The 13,233-nt window shown below is 44.7% G+C and overlaps 1 protein-coding gene across 1 annotated transcript; it reads right to left on the bottom strand.

Annotated features, from left to right (window-relative positions):
* Nucleotides 1–1,462: 1,462 nt before the first annotated feature.
* On the bottom strand, nucleotides 1,463–12,710 carry LOC124779191 (piggyBac transposable element-derived protein 4-like). Its single transcript, XM_047253695.1, has 2 exons — nucleotides 11,405–12,710; nucleotides 1,463–1,626 (listed from the first exon to the last, which is right to left on the bottom strand). Exons 1-2 carry the CDS (start codon nucleotides 12,708–12,710, stop codon nucleotides 1,463–1,465), a joined length of 1,470 nt encoding a protein of 489 aa, XP_047109651.1.
* Nucleotides 12,711–13,233: the final 523 nt, after the last annotated feature.

The raw sequence follows: 13,233 nt of genomic DNA, 5'->3' as shown, positions 1-13,233 counted from the left end.
ACTGGTTCAAAATGGTTCAAATGGCTCTGAGCACTATGGGACTTAACTTCTGAGGTCATTAGTCCCCTAGAACGTAGAACTACTTAAACCTAACTAACCTAAGGACATCACACACATCCATGCCCGAGGCAGGATTCGAACCTGCGACCGTAGCGGTCGCGCGGTTCCAGACTGTAGCGCCTAGAACCGCTCGGCCATCCCGGCCGGCGGAGAGCTACTTGTTTGTGTTAAAAATCTACGCCTGACGTTTTACACATCAATACAAGATTAATCCACCAGATGACAGAACCCCCTGCCAAGCACATAATTATGAATTGCAGAGTATTCATTTAGATGTAGATGCAGATATCAAGGGACGCGTAACAGGAAGGAGGGCGGGATCTGGGAATGGATAGAAGTGCAGAAGTGCAAAATGTAAGCGTGAAATGCTTGCAAAGTATTGCTTACTTAGATGTGTGTCACAGTTCGTTTTATCTTAGGACCGAGAGATAAGGAAACTCTGTTCTCAGAACGAAGAATGGGTTATAGGGTAGGGGAGATCAAAGAATACGGTTTCATAGGTGGTGAGAGGAATGATAGAGAGTAAAGACAGCAGCAATTAAAAGAGAAAATGCAGCGTCATTGGAAACCGCTAGATTTGTTTACAAAGTTTCGGGGGAGTGCAATAGAAGGGCACTTGCGGCGATAGTGTCAGAGAGAGAGAGTGTGAGAGAGAATAGAAGAGATATTAACAACGAGTAAACATAAATGTTCAAATGTGTGTGAAATCTTATGGGACTTAACTGCTAAGGTCATCAGTCCCTAATCTTACACACTACTTAACCTAAATTATCCTAAGGACAAACATACACACCCATGCCCGAGGGTGGTCTCGAACCTCCGCCGGGACCAGCCTCACAGTCCATGACTGCAGCGCCTCAGACCGCTCGCCTAATCCCGCGCGGCGAGTAAACATAATATGAAATCGTTAGCGTATTGTGTGGAGGACGGAGGGTGTATTCATGGATGGAGAGAGACGTATTTGGAATAACAAAAACTACTGTGACAGAGTTCATCTACGCTGATTAGTTTGTAAGTCTGTAGACAGGGTATAAATGAAATCAAAATAGAATACTTAACAAGCTGTATATTCAAAAGAAACCCACTTGAATTAAAAGGGTAACTCAAAGGAAAGCTAACCCATATTGTATCTTTTCTGTTGCCACGCGATCTTCCACTAGCTCCCAATGAGAAAAAATGACGAAAAAGAAGACATAACAAAACATTTTAAGAACTCTAATATTTTATCCAGTATCCTTTATTATTTTGTACTTATATCACGCGTCTTGGTATAGATTGTATAAGCCGTCGGACGTAACAGCCTGAAGCAACTTCCTCCCAGGCTTCCAGGACGCAGTCCCAAAGAGCGTCCGCAGTAGTTGGTTGGTTTCGTGGCCAGTTCTCTGTTAATGTTCTGGCGACCTCAGCCCACATGCTTTTCCATGGAGTTCATATCAGCCGCCCGTGGCGGCCAGTCCATGACGTTGACGCCAATCGTGGAGAGCCGCTGCTGAACAGATGCAGACTTGTGAGTAGGAGAAAGGTCCTCTTCCAATGTGACGTCCCCGACTGCGTACAGCATTCGCACTGACGGAAGAATCACATTTTCCAATATGTGGGCATACTGCGCGCTGTCCAGAGTTCCTTCTATCCTGTGAAGAATTCTCGCCCCTCTCGCAGAATTCCAAACCCAGCAGGTAAAAGATTGCCGGCCACTTCTCCTCGTCGTTGTTGCATATTCGCGTCGATGGCGAGTCCCTTGCGGCCTGTAAACGATTCGTGGACCGTCGTTATTGGTGGAAAACACCTTCTCATCGGTGAAAATGACGTTGTCCCACGACGCCCTCAGTTGGAGCTCCGCAAATGCTAGCCGGTATAAAACGTTGTCTTCGCTGAGCTCTTGTTTCACGGCGGATCGTCGTGCATGCAGTCCGGCGTCCCTCAGCCTTCGGCGAATCGTGTCACTGGAGCCGGGGAAGTTGGTCTTCCGCCGCAACTGCTTCGCGTTCAGAGAGGGATTTTCTCTGCTCCTAGACACTAGGCCCCTGTCTTCCTGCTGTGAGATCACTCTCTTCCTGCCTGAGCCAGGAGCCCTGTTGGTGGTGCCTCTTTCAAGGCAGATCCTCTACCATCTCGTTGCAGTGGTATGTGGTACGCCATACCGTCTGCCAGCTTCTCTGATGGAACATCCTCCTTCCTCAATGAGAGCGACGACTCTACCTCGGCCGGCCGGAGTGGCCGAGCGGTTCTAGGCGGTTCAGTCTGGAACCGCGCGACCGCTACGGAAATTACTTTCTGCTGAGGCACTTCATTTACATCTCAGTGATACACGACTACTAGAGAACATTGCTCTTTACGGCAGTCAATCCACTTGTAAATTAACATCATGATATCGCAGATATTAGTGCTCAGAGCCATTTGAACCATTTTTTGACTAACTCGAATAGACCTCTTCCAGTGAGCTATTACGGCAGACAGCCTTATGTGTATTGTTTTTTTTTTTTTTACTTTATTGTTATTTTAAAACCTGTACAACAGGCAGGCTGTCAGCAGCACATTACGCTGCTCTTCAGCCATAGAATATACAAGGAGCAAAAACAGTGAGAAGACACATAAGTTACAGAATGGTGGGCAATAAAAAAGGAGACACATAGAGACAAACACGGAGCCGTTCACACACGTCGATAATCCACACTGCTAACTGATGAGACGACGCACAAACACTGAAGATGACGATGGCACTGGTGAACGATGGAGTATGACGGTGAACACTGAACACTAAACACTACGGCACACACGAAACACTGATGGCGGTGATCTCCGGCGCGCGAATGTCCACTTAGCGTGTGCGAGTCTGGGGACCCGCCAAGAGGGGAACAGGAGTGAGGTGGGGGAGAGGGGAGAAAAAGGATGCCAATGGCTGAGGAGACGGGGGCAGGAGGAGAGGGACAGGTGAGGGGAGGCCCGGGGGAGGAGGGGGGAGAAATGAGGAGGGAGGGAAAAGGGAGAGAAGGGAGGGAGGGTGCCCAGAGGAGCAAGCACAGGAGGAGGGCGGGAGGATCAAAGTTGGTAGGAGGGGTAGATGGAGGGGAGGAGGGCATCATCAGGGAGGGGGAGCTGGCGGAAGCCACCTTGGGAGAGGGTAAGGAGGGTGGAGAGATGGAGACCGGGTGGGACGTGCGAATACAGGCACGGCAGCGGGCGGGGGTGGGAGAGGATTGGGGAGACGAGCAGGTGAGGAGGATCGAGTTTGCGGGAGGTGTACAGGAGCTGTATCCTTTCAAGGAAAAGGAAGAGGTGGGGGAAGGGGATGAGATCATACAGGAGCCGCGTGGGGGAGGGGAGACGGATGCGATAGGCGAGGCGGAGAGCGTGACGTTCAAGGATTTGGAGGGATTTATAAAAGGTAAGGGGGGGGGGGGCGGAGATCCAAGCCGGATGGGCATAACAAAGGATAGGGCGGATGAGGGACTTATAGGTGTGGAGGATGGTGGAGGGGTCCAGACCACACGTACGGCCGGAGAGGAGCTTGAGGAGACTGAGTCGGGAGCGTGCCTTGGCTTGGATTGTCCGGAGGTGGGGAGTCTTCTGTGTATTTCTTCTTGCCGCTCTTATACTGATTCCAGGAGAGGAGGTAAACATATTTACGTCAAACGGAGCGGCAGAGGCAGAGGCATGCGGCGCAGCCGTGCTGGCTCGTCCCAGGCTGTTGGTCCACCAACGTCACCGCCAGCTCGCTCACTTGCGTCTCGCCTCGGTCAGCCTGGCTGGCTCTTAGTTCGCGAGCCGCGGCTAGTACAGACCCGGGCCGCATGGCCACGATCACCCCTTGAAGGATCAAAAGTTTCACCTAACCTACCCAAGTCTGTAGTGCAAACTAACGCAGCCACAGCTATTATGCTATAACATGTGCAGGCACACCTACAGTTGACGATTTATTCAAATATTTGACGAACAATACTTTCAAAAATACATTCATTTTAAACATAGCTACCACAAAATATTTCACCTAGCTAGCAATAGCACGACACAGGAAACTATACTTTCTTGTAAGCGCTGTGCATTAGATGTAGCCTTAAGAAAACCTGTATTCAACCACGACAACTCAGCGGAATGTAAAAGTAAACAGGATTGGCGGCAGCTTCTCCAAATAATAGTATATACTTAGTATACAATACACGTTTTGTGCACTTATAACATGTACTCAGTGTCTCTGAAACAATACGTGCTGCACGACGGAAATTACTTTCTGCTGAGGCACTTCATTTACATCTCAGTGATACACGACTACTAGAGAACATTGCTCTTTACGGCAGTCAATCCACTTGTAAATTAACATCATGATATCGCAGATATTAGGCAACACGTTACTATGGATGAGTAAGGCCTTAAGGTTTGCAACTAAACATGCTACTCCTAGCTACTACTGAATATGAAGTTGATTATTAACGTGTTGATTATTAACGTGTATTCATAACCACGTGTGCGGCGTTCGACTCTCAGTCAGCATAGACGTTTTCGTCACCTTATTTCTAGTTAAACGTGTGCACATCACGCTGATGGTGGACCAACATTGGACATTTCTCGTCTGTTCCTGGTTAGACGACGACGGCGGTAGGCGCCGGGTTCGAATCCCGGTCAGGCAATACAACTTCAGTCGTCATTTAAGGATCCAATCCCACTACTGGTGACACGCTGTGATATCTACATTCTGATTTTATGTACTTATTCAACAATCCGATTAGGTGCTGGGTTCGCATCCTTGTTCCCAGCATTACATTATGGCATTTCAATTTTAAACATGTGCATCCTTTATCCCTTGACAATGCAACACTATACAACGTCTTTCGAGGTTAATTACCAAGAAGGTAATAAGGCACAAAGCTTTGCTTGGTTAACAATGGCTTTACGTTCTGGGTCTGCATCCGGATCCAGAACGAAGACGTTGGTCATGTCATTTAAAGTACAACTTTGTGTACAAGTAACTGTTGATGAGTAATGTGAACAATGATATTACTTGTGATTCGCTGTTAATGTTGGGATTTCCGTAGAGTGGTTGCCGCCGTTAATCACGTTTTCTTTTAACTGATTAGTATTACATAAAGTTGATTCGAAACCACTCCCCGTTGAACGTTGAACGACGTTCAGCATGTGTTGGGTAAACCTTTTAGACAGCAAAGAACTTGTTTCCAATTGCCATACAACTTTATAAATCCATATACTGTCTCAAATATTTAATTGTGCCTAAGGATTACTGAACGATTTATGTGACAAAACTAGTTGTCCCATAACATTTGAAATGTCACTTATTGTAATTAAGTTTAGTTTACAAACGTTAAGTACTGTCTGATCTCTTCTGTACTATAGTGGTGTTACTTTACATCTGGACGGACTGCCATAAAGACCGGTGTTCTCTAGTAGTCTCTAGCGGTACGCATTGTGTATCTTACAACGACTGTACTGTGGAGGGTTGCGACTATGTGCAACACAGATATGCTATGTCGGTTGCATACATTCAGGTGCAGCCTACACATTGGAATTCAGGGGTGACTCACTTTTTTTGCTGTCGAGTGTACCTGTACAGATTTCGCAAAGCCAATCACAGTTCCATAGCAATCTTTCGTTCAGTTGGAGATATCCACCGCTTGGTAGCTGCAATGTCCCAACAGAACTTCACTCTGGCAACCATTTATTGAACTTTCGTGAACATCGGCGTTGAATATAATTTGTTAGTTATTTCCCTGAGATGCTGTTCTGTCACTGAGCTTCAAGTAAGAAATCGTATTTGTCTCAACTACGAGAAAATATACATTTTCAATTGGAAGCAATGTAAATAAAATAAATCCAGTGTTTAGAAGAACTGAGTTTTTCTACTTTTTTATATCCTACAATAGTTCAGCTCATGGCCGATTTCTTATGCATAACTGAATTGTCCTCTCACTGTGACAGCGTTCCGTTGTAAGGCAAGTGCCCCTCCAACGAACAACATACTATATGTGAGGTAAGAAATTTAGTTTGCCTTCGACCAAGCATCACATTTCATGATGACCCTGATCCAGGATTCCTACCTCTAGAATGGTCTGACAATCGCAGGCAGAAACTGCACAGGGAAACGCAATTTAATGTGCGGAAAATTACCGTAGCGATCATTTTGCGGTCACCGACTAGCTCACTTGCTTCCTTTTTCAGCAATGGCAGCTTTCTAACGAGGGATATAGATGGTTTACTTGGATTTTGACGGTTTTTGTTCCGTAATGATGTTGCCTGTGCCGGCCGCTGTGGCCGAGCGGTTCTAGGCGCTTCAGTCTGGAACCGGGCTGCTGCGACGGTCGCAGGTTCGAATCCTGCTTCGGTCAAGGATGTGTGTGATGTCCTTAGGTTGGTTAGGTTTAAGTAGTTCTAAGTCTAGAGGACTGATGACCTCAGATGTTAAGTCCCATAGTGCTTAGAGTCATTTGAACCAACTTTTGATGTTACATGTTAACATGTATAAAATTGCGTCTGAAGGTATTTTATGTGTATAGGTTGTTTATTTGTATGTTATCTTTTTTGTTGTGTCTGTTCGTCGAACAATAAATTAGGTTTCCATCCTTCTAGAGTATGGCAGAACAAACTATTGCTGAATCTACGAAGGAGAAAGCAGCAGCATCGGCTACCATGCCTGAAACCCAGGGAAGCGAACAGGTTTACGAGCAGTGTGGAAGTGATCTGGCTGGCGAAAGCCAAAGGAACGTTGCGCTGAGCACTTCGATTTTTGGAGCTATCGGTGACATGACCTTATGTGCTAAACAATGGCTAAAGATAATGGAGGAAATTGGCAGAAGAAAAGATGTAGATAGACCAGAAGCTGAGGCTTGTAGAACTAGAATGGCGGAAAGTGACGTAAGAGCAGAAACAGATAGGCGTAAGACTGAGACAAGTGGAGCAGAGGAAAAGCTGATGCAGACAGGGAAGAAGAAGACAAAGAAAGTCAGCAGTTGTGGGAGACTATTGCAGAGTTAGAAAGGAGAAGCGAATCTCGTATCAAAATTACCAGAGACCGCAGCCAGAAAAGCTTGAAAAGAATAGGAAGCAGTATGGATAGACTATTCCAAGCCGAAACAAAAAAGATGAAAACGACATAACGGAGTCGGAGCAGTTCGTCGAAACGGAGTAGATAGTGTCAATGACACAGAAATTTTTAAATTTGAAGGGAGGAACTGAGCGACAGCAAGTGGCAGAGCCGTTTTTAAAAGTATGTCAATCTGTGAATATCGTGTGTGAGAATTTCCAGTTTAACGGCGCAGTACTGCCGGGACGGTGAATGGCTCTATTGTAAAAGAGAGTTCGGCTGAGATGTCCGTGTCTAAATAAGATAGGTTATTTGTCGAATGACACTCCTTCTCATTACGGAAAATGTTCACGTACACTGGCCAAATTCAAACATAGCCTAGCGAGCTACTCGTCTATATGAGTACAACTAAGATTTATTAGTAGTCACTTGAGTGGCGAAGTTATTGCTAGGGTGTTGCCAGTAAAACAAAACTGCGCTACCATCGTGGGCTTGAGTCCGAAATAGTGAAGTCGTACTGGTCGGTGACGGAACAGAGAGGGGTACGCTTGAGAATTATTACATCTCCTCCCCTTCCATCGAGGCGTTTCCAATAGCTTGATTATATTTCGCCGAAATTATTAAAAAGAATCGACGCCTGGATCACCCGTGTAACAGCGGTGAGCAGATTCAATTTTTATTAAACTCGATGCCAACAGAGCAAAAACGAAAGCTCACTGGCGTGCAAAACAACGACGTGGAGGCTTACAGATTAATTCGGTTTGACCCGGGTGGTTTCGATCATGGGTAAATAGAATGTTGCGTACGAAATGCGCCAACTCGGAAACGGTTGGCGTAACGAGCGTTCGAACACGAAAGTGCTGTAACATACTAATGGAAGCGGAAGCCAAGCTTCAAACCTGAAGTGGCGTGACAAAAATAAACGTCAGGTTGAAGAAGAGCCGCCTCAAAGTCACGGAACGTTGTCACCTCCGAGGGACCGAGCAAAGTGGAGCCATTGGAGTTACAGAATTATGGAATCCTGCTCCACGCCGCAGTCCTGATTTGATAGCGGAATCTATAACGAATGAAGATGAAGGCAGAGTTTGAATTGTAAACATATTGAAATATGGTTGAAGCCAGAAATGACTTGTTGGCCGATATGAACGACGCTCCAGCGACAGTGTAGCCAATCATATAAATTAATATGTCTGGTACGCAGTTCTTTTCCTCCTTTCATTGTCTGAAAGCTAATACATGTTTTTTGACCGGTATAAAGAAAGCAATGTAACAGTGAGCGTTGAGAACGATCGGCACTGTTTGCTGAGAGAAGTCACATGTACCTTTTTTCAGCAGTTTCATCTACAAGAGTTTGTTTCTGTCAACTTGTCAGCTTCTTACATTCTCAGGATTGCCTCTTTTTTTCTTTTTTTCCCTAGGTGCTACAGTCCGGAACAGCAACCGCGCGACCGCTACTGTCGCAGGTTCGAATCCTGCCTCCGGCATGGATGTGTGTGATGTCCTTAGGTTAGTTAGGTATAAGTAGTTCTAAGTTCTAGGGGACTGATGACCTCAGATGTTAAGTCCCTTACTGCTCAGAGCCATTTTTTTCTGCCACTGATTAACAGAGTTCGGAAGGGCATGACCTTTATGCATCTATTGGTGGGAGAGGGCTCTTTGATGTAGTGTTGTGAAAGCGTATTTGGACTTTCCACCGGCGGCGACTGTGCGCCCCGAGGAAAAAGCCCCGGGCCCACAATCGCAGCTGTTGGAATGCCTTTTGTGTTCCTCAGTTACGTTTCTTGTCAGCTACCAGTTTCAGCCATAAGAGCGCTAAGCAAGTTCGACGAGATGTTTATGTCGAGGTAACGTGTGTGTACCCCCTCGCCATCAACCTAACGAACTGCGTCAATGCAACGGACAGATTTAGTCACCCTTGCCGAATCATCCGTGCAGAAATTCCAGCTCATAATTGACTATTACTAAGACTGATTTAGAATGAGAGTAGAAACTGTACGTTTAGATGTAAGTTTTTTTGTGGGAGCGGGTGTGAAAACGATTAGTTTTACTTCTTATGGTTGCGAAATATGAAGTTTGACGCCGGAGTCCTTACATAAAAGTTCTCGGTTTGTTTACCACGCCAAATTCGAGTACAATTTCAAGCTTTCGGTTATTGCCCCCCTTCATCATCGTTAGGGGCTAAAACCGTCGTGAACTTGCGAGGCTCCCTCTTTCGTACCCGCAGAACGGCGCCTGATTGGCTGTATTACGTCGTGACTGACTGACTGACTCCATGGCACTACGGTCCTCTGAGGGCCTTGGCCTCCTCAATCACAGATTTCCAATCGTCTCGGGCTTCAGCTCGCCTGCACCACTTCCTGACTCCCACTGCTCGCAGGTCTGCTCCCACGCCGTCCAGCCATCTCACACACGGTCGTCCTCTCCTTCTTCTACCGCCAGGACGTCCGATCATCATCTTCTTCAGGAGCCTTTCTTCTGTCATACGCTGGACTTTTCTTAACCATATTAGACTTCCCACTTTGATTGAGGCTACAAATTCAGGTTCACTGTACAGAGCCCTTAATTCTTCATTAGTCCTAATTCTCGATATCTCACCTTCTTCTACAGGACCAAAAATCTTCCTTAGTACTTTCCTTTCCCATATATTTAGGTTCTTCTCCAAAGCCTCCGTCAGTACCCATGCCTCGCTGCCATACATAAGAACTGGTTTGATCAGAAAAATCTTATTGTTCAGCATTACGTCGTGATATCATGGAAATGGCCCGTGCTGAGCTCGTGTCCTCATAGATTTTTTGTTTGTGGGCTCTATCCATCACTAACTTAAATATCGGCATTTTGATAAATCAGCGAGGACTTTGTTTTCCCTTCTTGTCACTTAATTCCCGTCGCCCCATATGGGTCTTGCCTTAGTGGTAACACCAGTTCCCCCCGGATCACCAAAGTTAAGCACTGTTGGGCTGGGATAGCTCTTGGTTGGGTGACCATCTGGTCTGCTGAGCGCAGCTGGCAAGCAGTGTGCACTCAGCCCTTATGAGGCAAACTGAGGAGCTACTTGATTGAGAAGTATGGCTCCAATCTCGAAAACTGACGTATGGGCAGGAGAGTGGTGTGCCGACCACATGCCTCTTTATATCCACATCCAGTGACGTCTGTGGACCGAGGATGACAAGGCGGCCGGTCGGTACCATTGGGAGTGCATCATGGCCCGTTCGGGCGGGGTTTAGTTTTATACGGTCGGGAGGAGGGGGGGGGGGAGGGAGGCGTGATCTCCAGCCATATGAGAGTAAAAACTTTAAAAGATGTTATAAAATTGAACATGACATTCGACAGCAAGAATGTTTGACCTAATAAGGAGACATAGATTCAGTTGCATAATTTGAAATATAAAAGGCGGATTTGTTGCTTGAATGAAAGACTGACATATATAAAAAGGCAAATTAATGTTCCACAATACAATAGATTGTTGTGTGAGCAAGAAAAATAAAAAGCTATTGTATTGATGTATTAAGAGAGAGATGAGTGAAGTAATGAGTAGTTCTAGTGTGCCAGAAAGAAGGGTGTCATGGGAACGTAGCAGTAGGGACTCTTTGATGCACAGATTTTATGTTTAATTAATTTTTTAATAAAACATGCATTTTCTATGTCTGGTGGGGTTGCTAATAAAGGAAAACATGAATTAAAATTTTTTATTGTATTGATTTTGGTTTTAGATGGTGGTATATATAATATACCACCATGCCACTTAGGGCCGTACCTAAAGTTTTTGAGATATCTTGGTTTGTGCTTGTAACTCACCTTTAAATTCTACTCTAAGCAGTAATAATTAGTATAATTAATGTAAAATAATTTTATTTCTGGCAATTGGTCATTTACAATACAAAATCAAATTACAAACCTTACAAATAAAATATGTTTCTTATTCCTTTTTGTGAAAATCTTGAAAGCACCTTTTTGTTTTGCTAAGGCACAAAGGCACTTTGCATTCAGCGCACATCCAGAAAGTGCGCACTTGCTTCTTTTTTGTACTGCATTTCGCACAACGTCTGGCGGTAGTACGCTCTGGCTGGTGGGATGAATTGTCGAGACGCTGGCGTGAGGAAACATATGGCTTGTTTTTCTTTACGTGGACTTGACTCTCATGAAGTCTAGATGGCCTCAATGGTGTTTTCTGGGTTACTAAGCTTTGCAGGATACTCATCCTGAAGACTTTGGCAGTCATTTTTTCTCTATCGCCTAGTTCCTTCCAAATTATATAGCTGTTGACGATACTGACATCAAGCAGGTGAAAGAATATTCGGTGCCACCACTTTTTACTTCTCCGGCTTATTTCATATGATTTTTTCAGTTGGTCGAACTTGTCGACATTGTTCATGTGTGCATTGTAATCCATCACTGCTTGAGGACAAGGTAGCTCTATGCGTGAACCATCTCTTTCACGGCGAGTCACTGTAGTAACTTCAGGACTGTGAAAATTTGAAAGGAGATGAACAGCTCTCTTATCTTTCCACTTCAAGTAGAGGATGCCACAGTTGCTGACCCTCCAGTCAAATTCACCTCTGCTTAATTCTTTGTCTGTTTTTAATTTGGGTAAATGTTTCCTTGTTGGTTGAACTGTCCCACAGGCATATATGTTTCTCTGCTGTAAACCAGCCAACAAGTTATAGCTATTGAAATAGTTGTCGAAATAAAGATAATGGCCTTTATTTACGAGTTCAGAGGACAAACTCAGCACTACATGCTCCCCAAGGCCTGTTTGCACTGTGTCACCTACTTTTCCGGTGTAAATATCAAATTTCAAGTTGTAAGAGGTCTTGTCACACAGCATCCACACTTTGTAACCACGCTTTATGGGTTTATCTCTCATGTATTGTTTCATACTGTTGCGGCCTTTGAATTTGATCATTGACTCATCAATTGCTAGGTGTTTGCTGGGTTGGTAACACTTGGAAAAAGATTCAGATAGTATCTTGATCACTGGTCGCAGCTTGTACAGTTTGTCATAACCTGGGTGTCCTTTTTCTGGATGCAATGTGTTATCATTCAGATGAATGTTCCTCAGTAACCATCCAAACCGATTTACTGCCATCAGAGATGCAATATAACGATCATGAAGTTCTGGGGCACTAGACCAGTAGTCTCTGTATGCTGGCATACGCTTTATACCCATCAAAATGTTGATTCCCAGGAAAGTTCGTATTTCATTGTCAGTTGTTGGAGTGAAAGACTTGCCAGATTGCGTCGCATATAAATTTGTTTGGAAAACGATTAGCTGAACTAGCTCTTTTGGAAATATTTTTTCGAATATATCGATAGGTTCTGGATCATCAATGTCCCTAATAAAAGCACTTGGTCCTGATTCACTGTCGAACTGCATTCCTGAGGTAGCATTGAATTGTTGTCCCCAAGTTGGCGCTGTGTCAGCAGCGCGTTTTGGCGGAGTGGACTCACTTTCTTCCTCGCTCTCTGAAACTTCGCCTTCAGACGACACAATAGCCTCCGCAACAATGCTTGCTTCATAATCAGATTCGTCATCTGTGGTGTCAACAGTGGAATCCTCGTCTGATGGAATTTCACACAATAATCGTTCGATTTCTTCATCTCGTAAGCCTCTTCTTGACATTTTCATTTTCAAACAACAGCCTGAATCCAAGTAAAGAATACGTAAGCAAAACAAAATGGAGAAAGAGCTAAAATAAGTCACAACACAATTAAAAACTAAACTTTGTAGCGGAGGATTTCGAATTTTATACTAGGAAACGAAATGCAATAGAATACTGCTACATGCACGGTGGTACAAATAATATACCACCAAAATAAATTGTATATAAATAACGGAAGATTGTGCATATGAATGTATACATGGGTTCATACCGTAGCTGTGACGTCCAAGATATGGAAAAAACACAGGCGCAACAAGAAATTCGTTATAAACCACTATTCACACGCAAAAACCATGCACAACTCAGCACGCAGCTTTCACAGTTGTAATCTATGCAATTCTTGGCGGGAACTGATTCCTTATAGGCAGTGAGTGCCATCTGTCTGATAAGTAGAGAACTAGGTGAGCATATTAGAGTGGTGGTCGTGCAGTTAAACCACTGTGCAAAGAGCCAAGAAAATTTTCAAAAGGTGGTATACTATGT

This window comes from Schistocerca piceifrons, chromosome 1, assembly GCF_021461385.2.
Source record: "Schistocerca piceifrons isolate TAMUIC-IGC-003096 chromosome 1, iqSchPice1.1, whole genome shotgun sequence".
Taxonomy (NCBI): Eukaryota; Metazoa; Arthropoda; class Insecta; order Orthoptera; family Acrididae; genus Schistocerca; species Schistocerca piceifrons.
The sequence above is the reverse complement of the archived record's forward strand: the minus strand, read 5'-3'. Positions and strand labels throughout refer to the sequence as shown.

Coding starts and splice junctions, on each gene's coding strand:
- LOC124779191 (XM_047253695.1), bottom strand. CDS start 12,710: ATGTCAAGAAGAGGCTTACGAGATGAAGAAATCGAACGATTATTGTGT. Junction 1,627..11,404: donor ATATGAAATAAGCCGGAGAA/GTAAAAAGTGGT, acceptor TTCTTCCGTCAG/TGCGAATGCTGTACGCAGTC.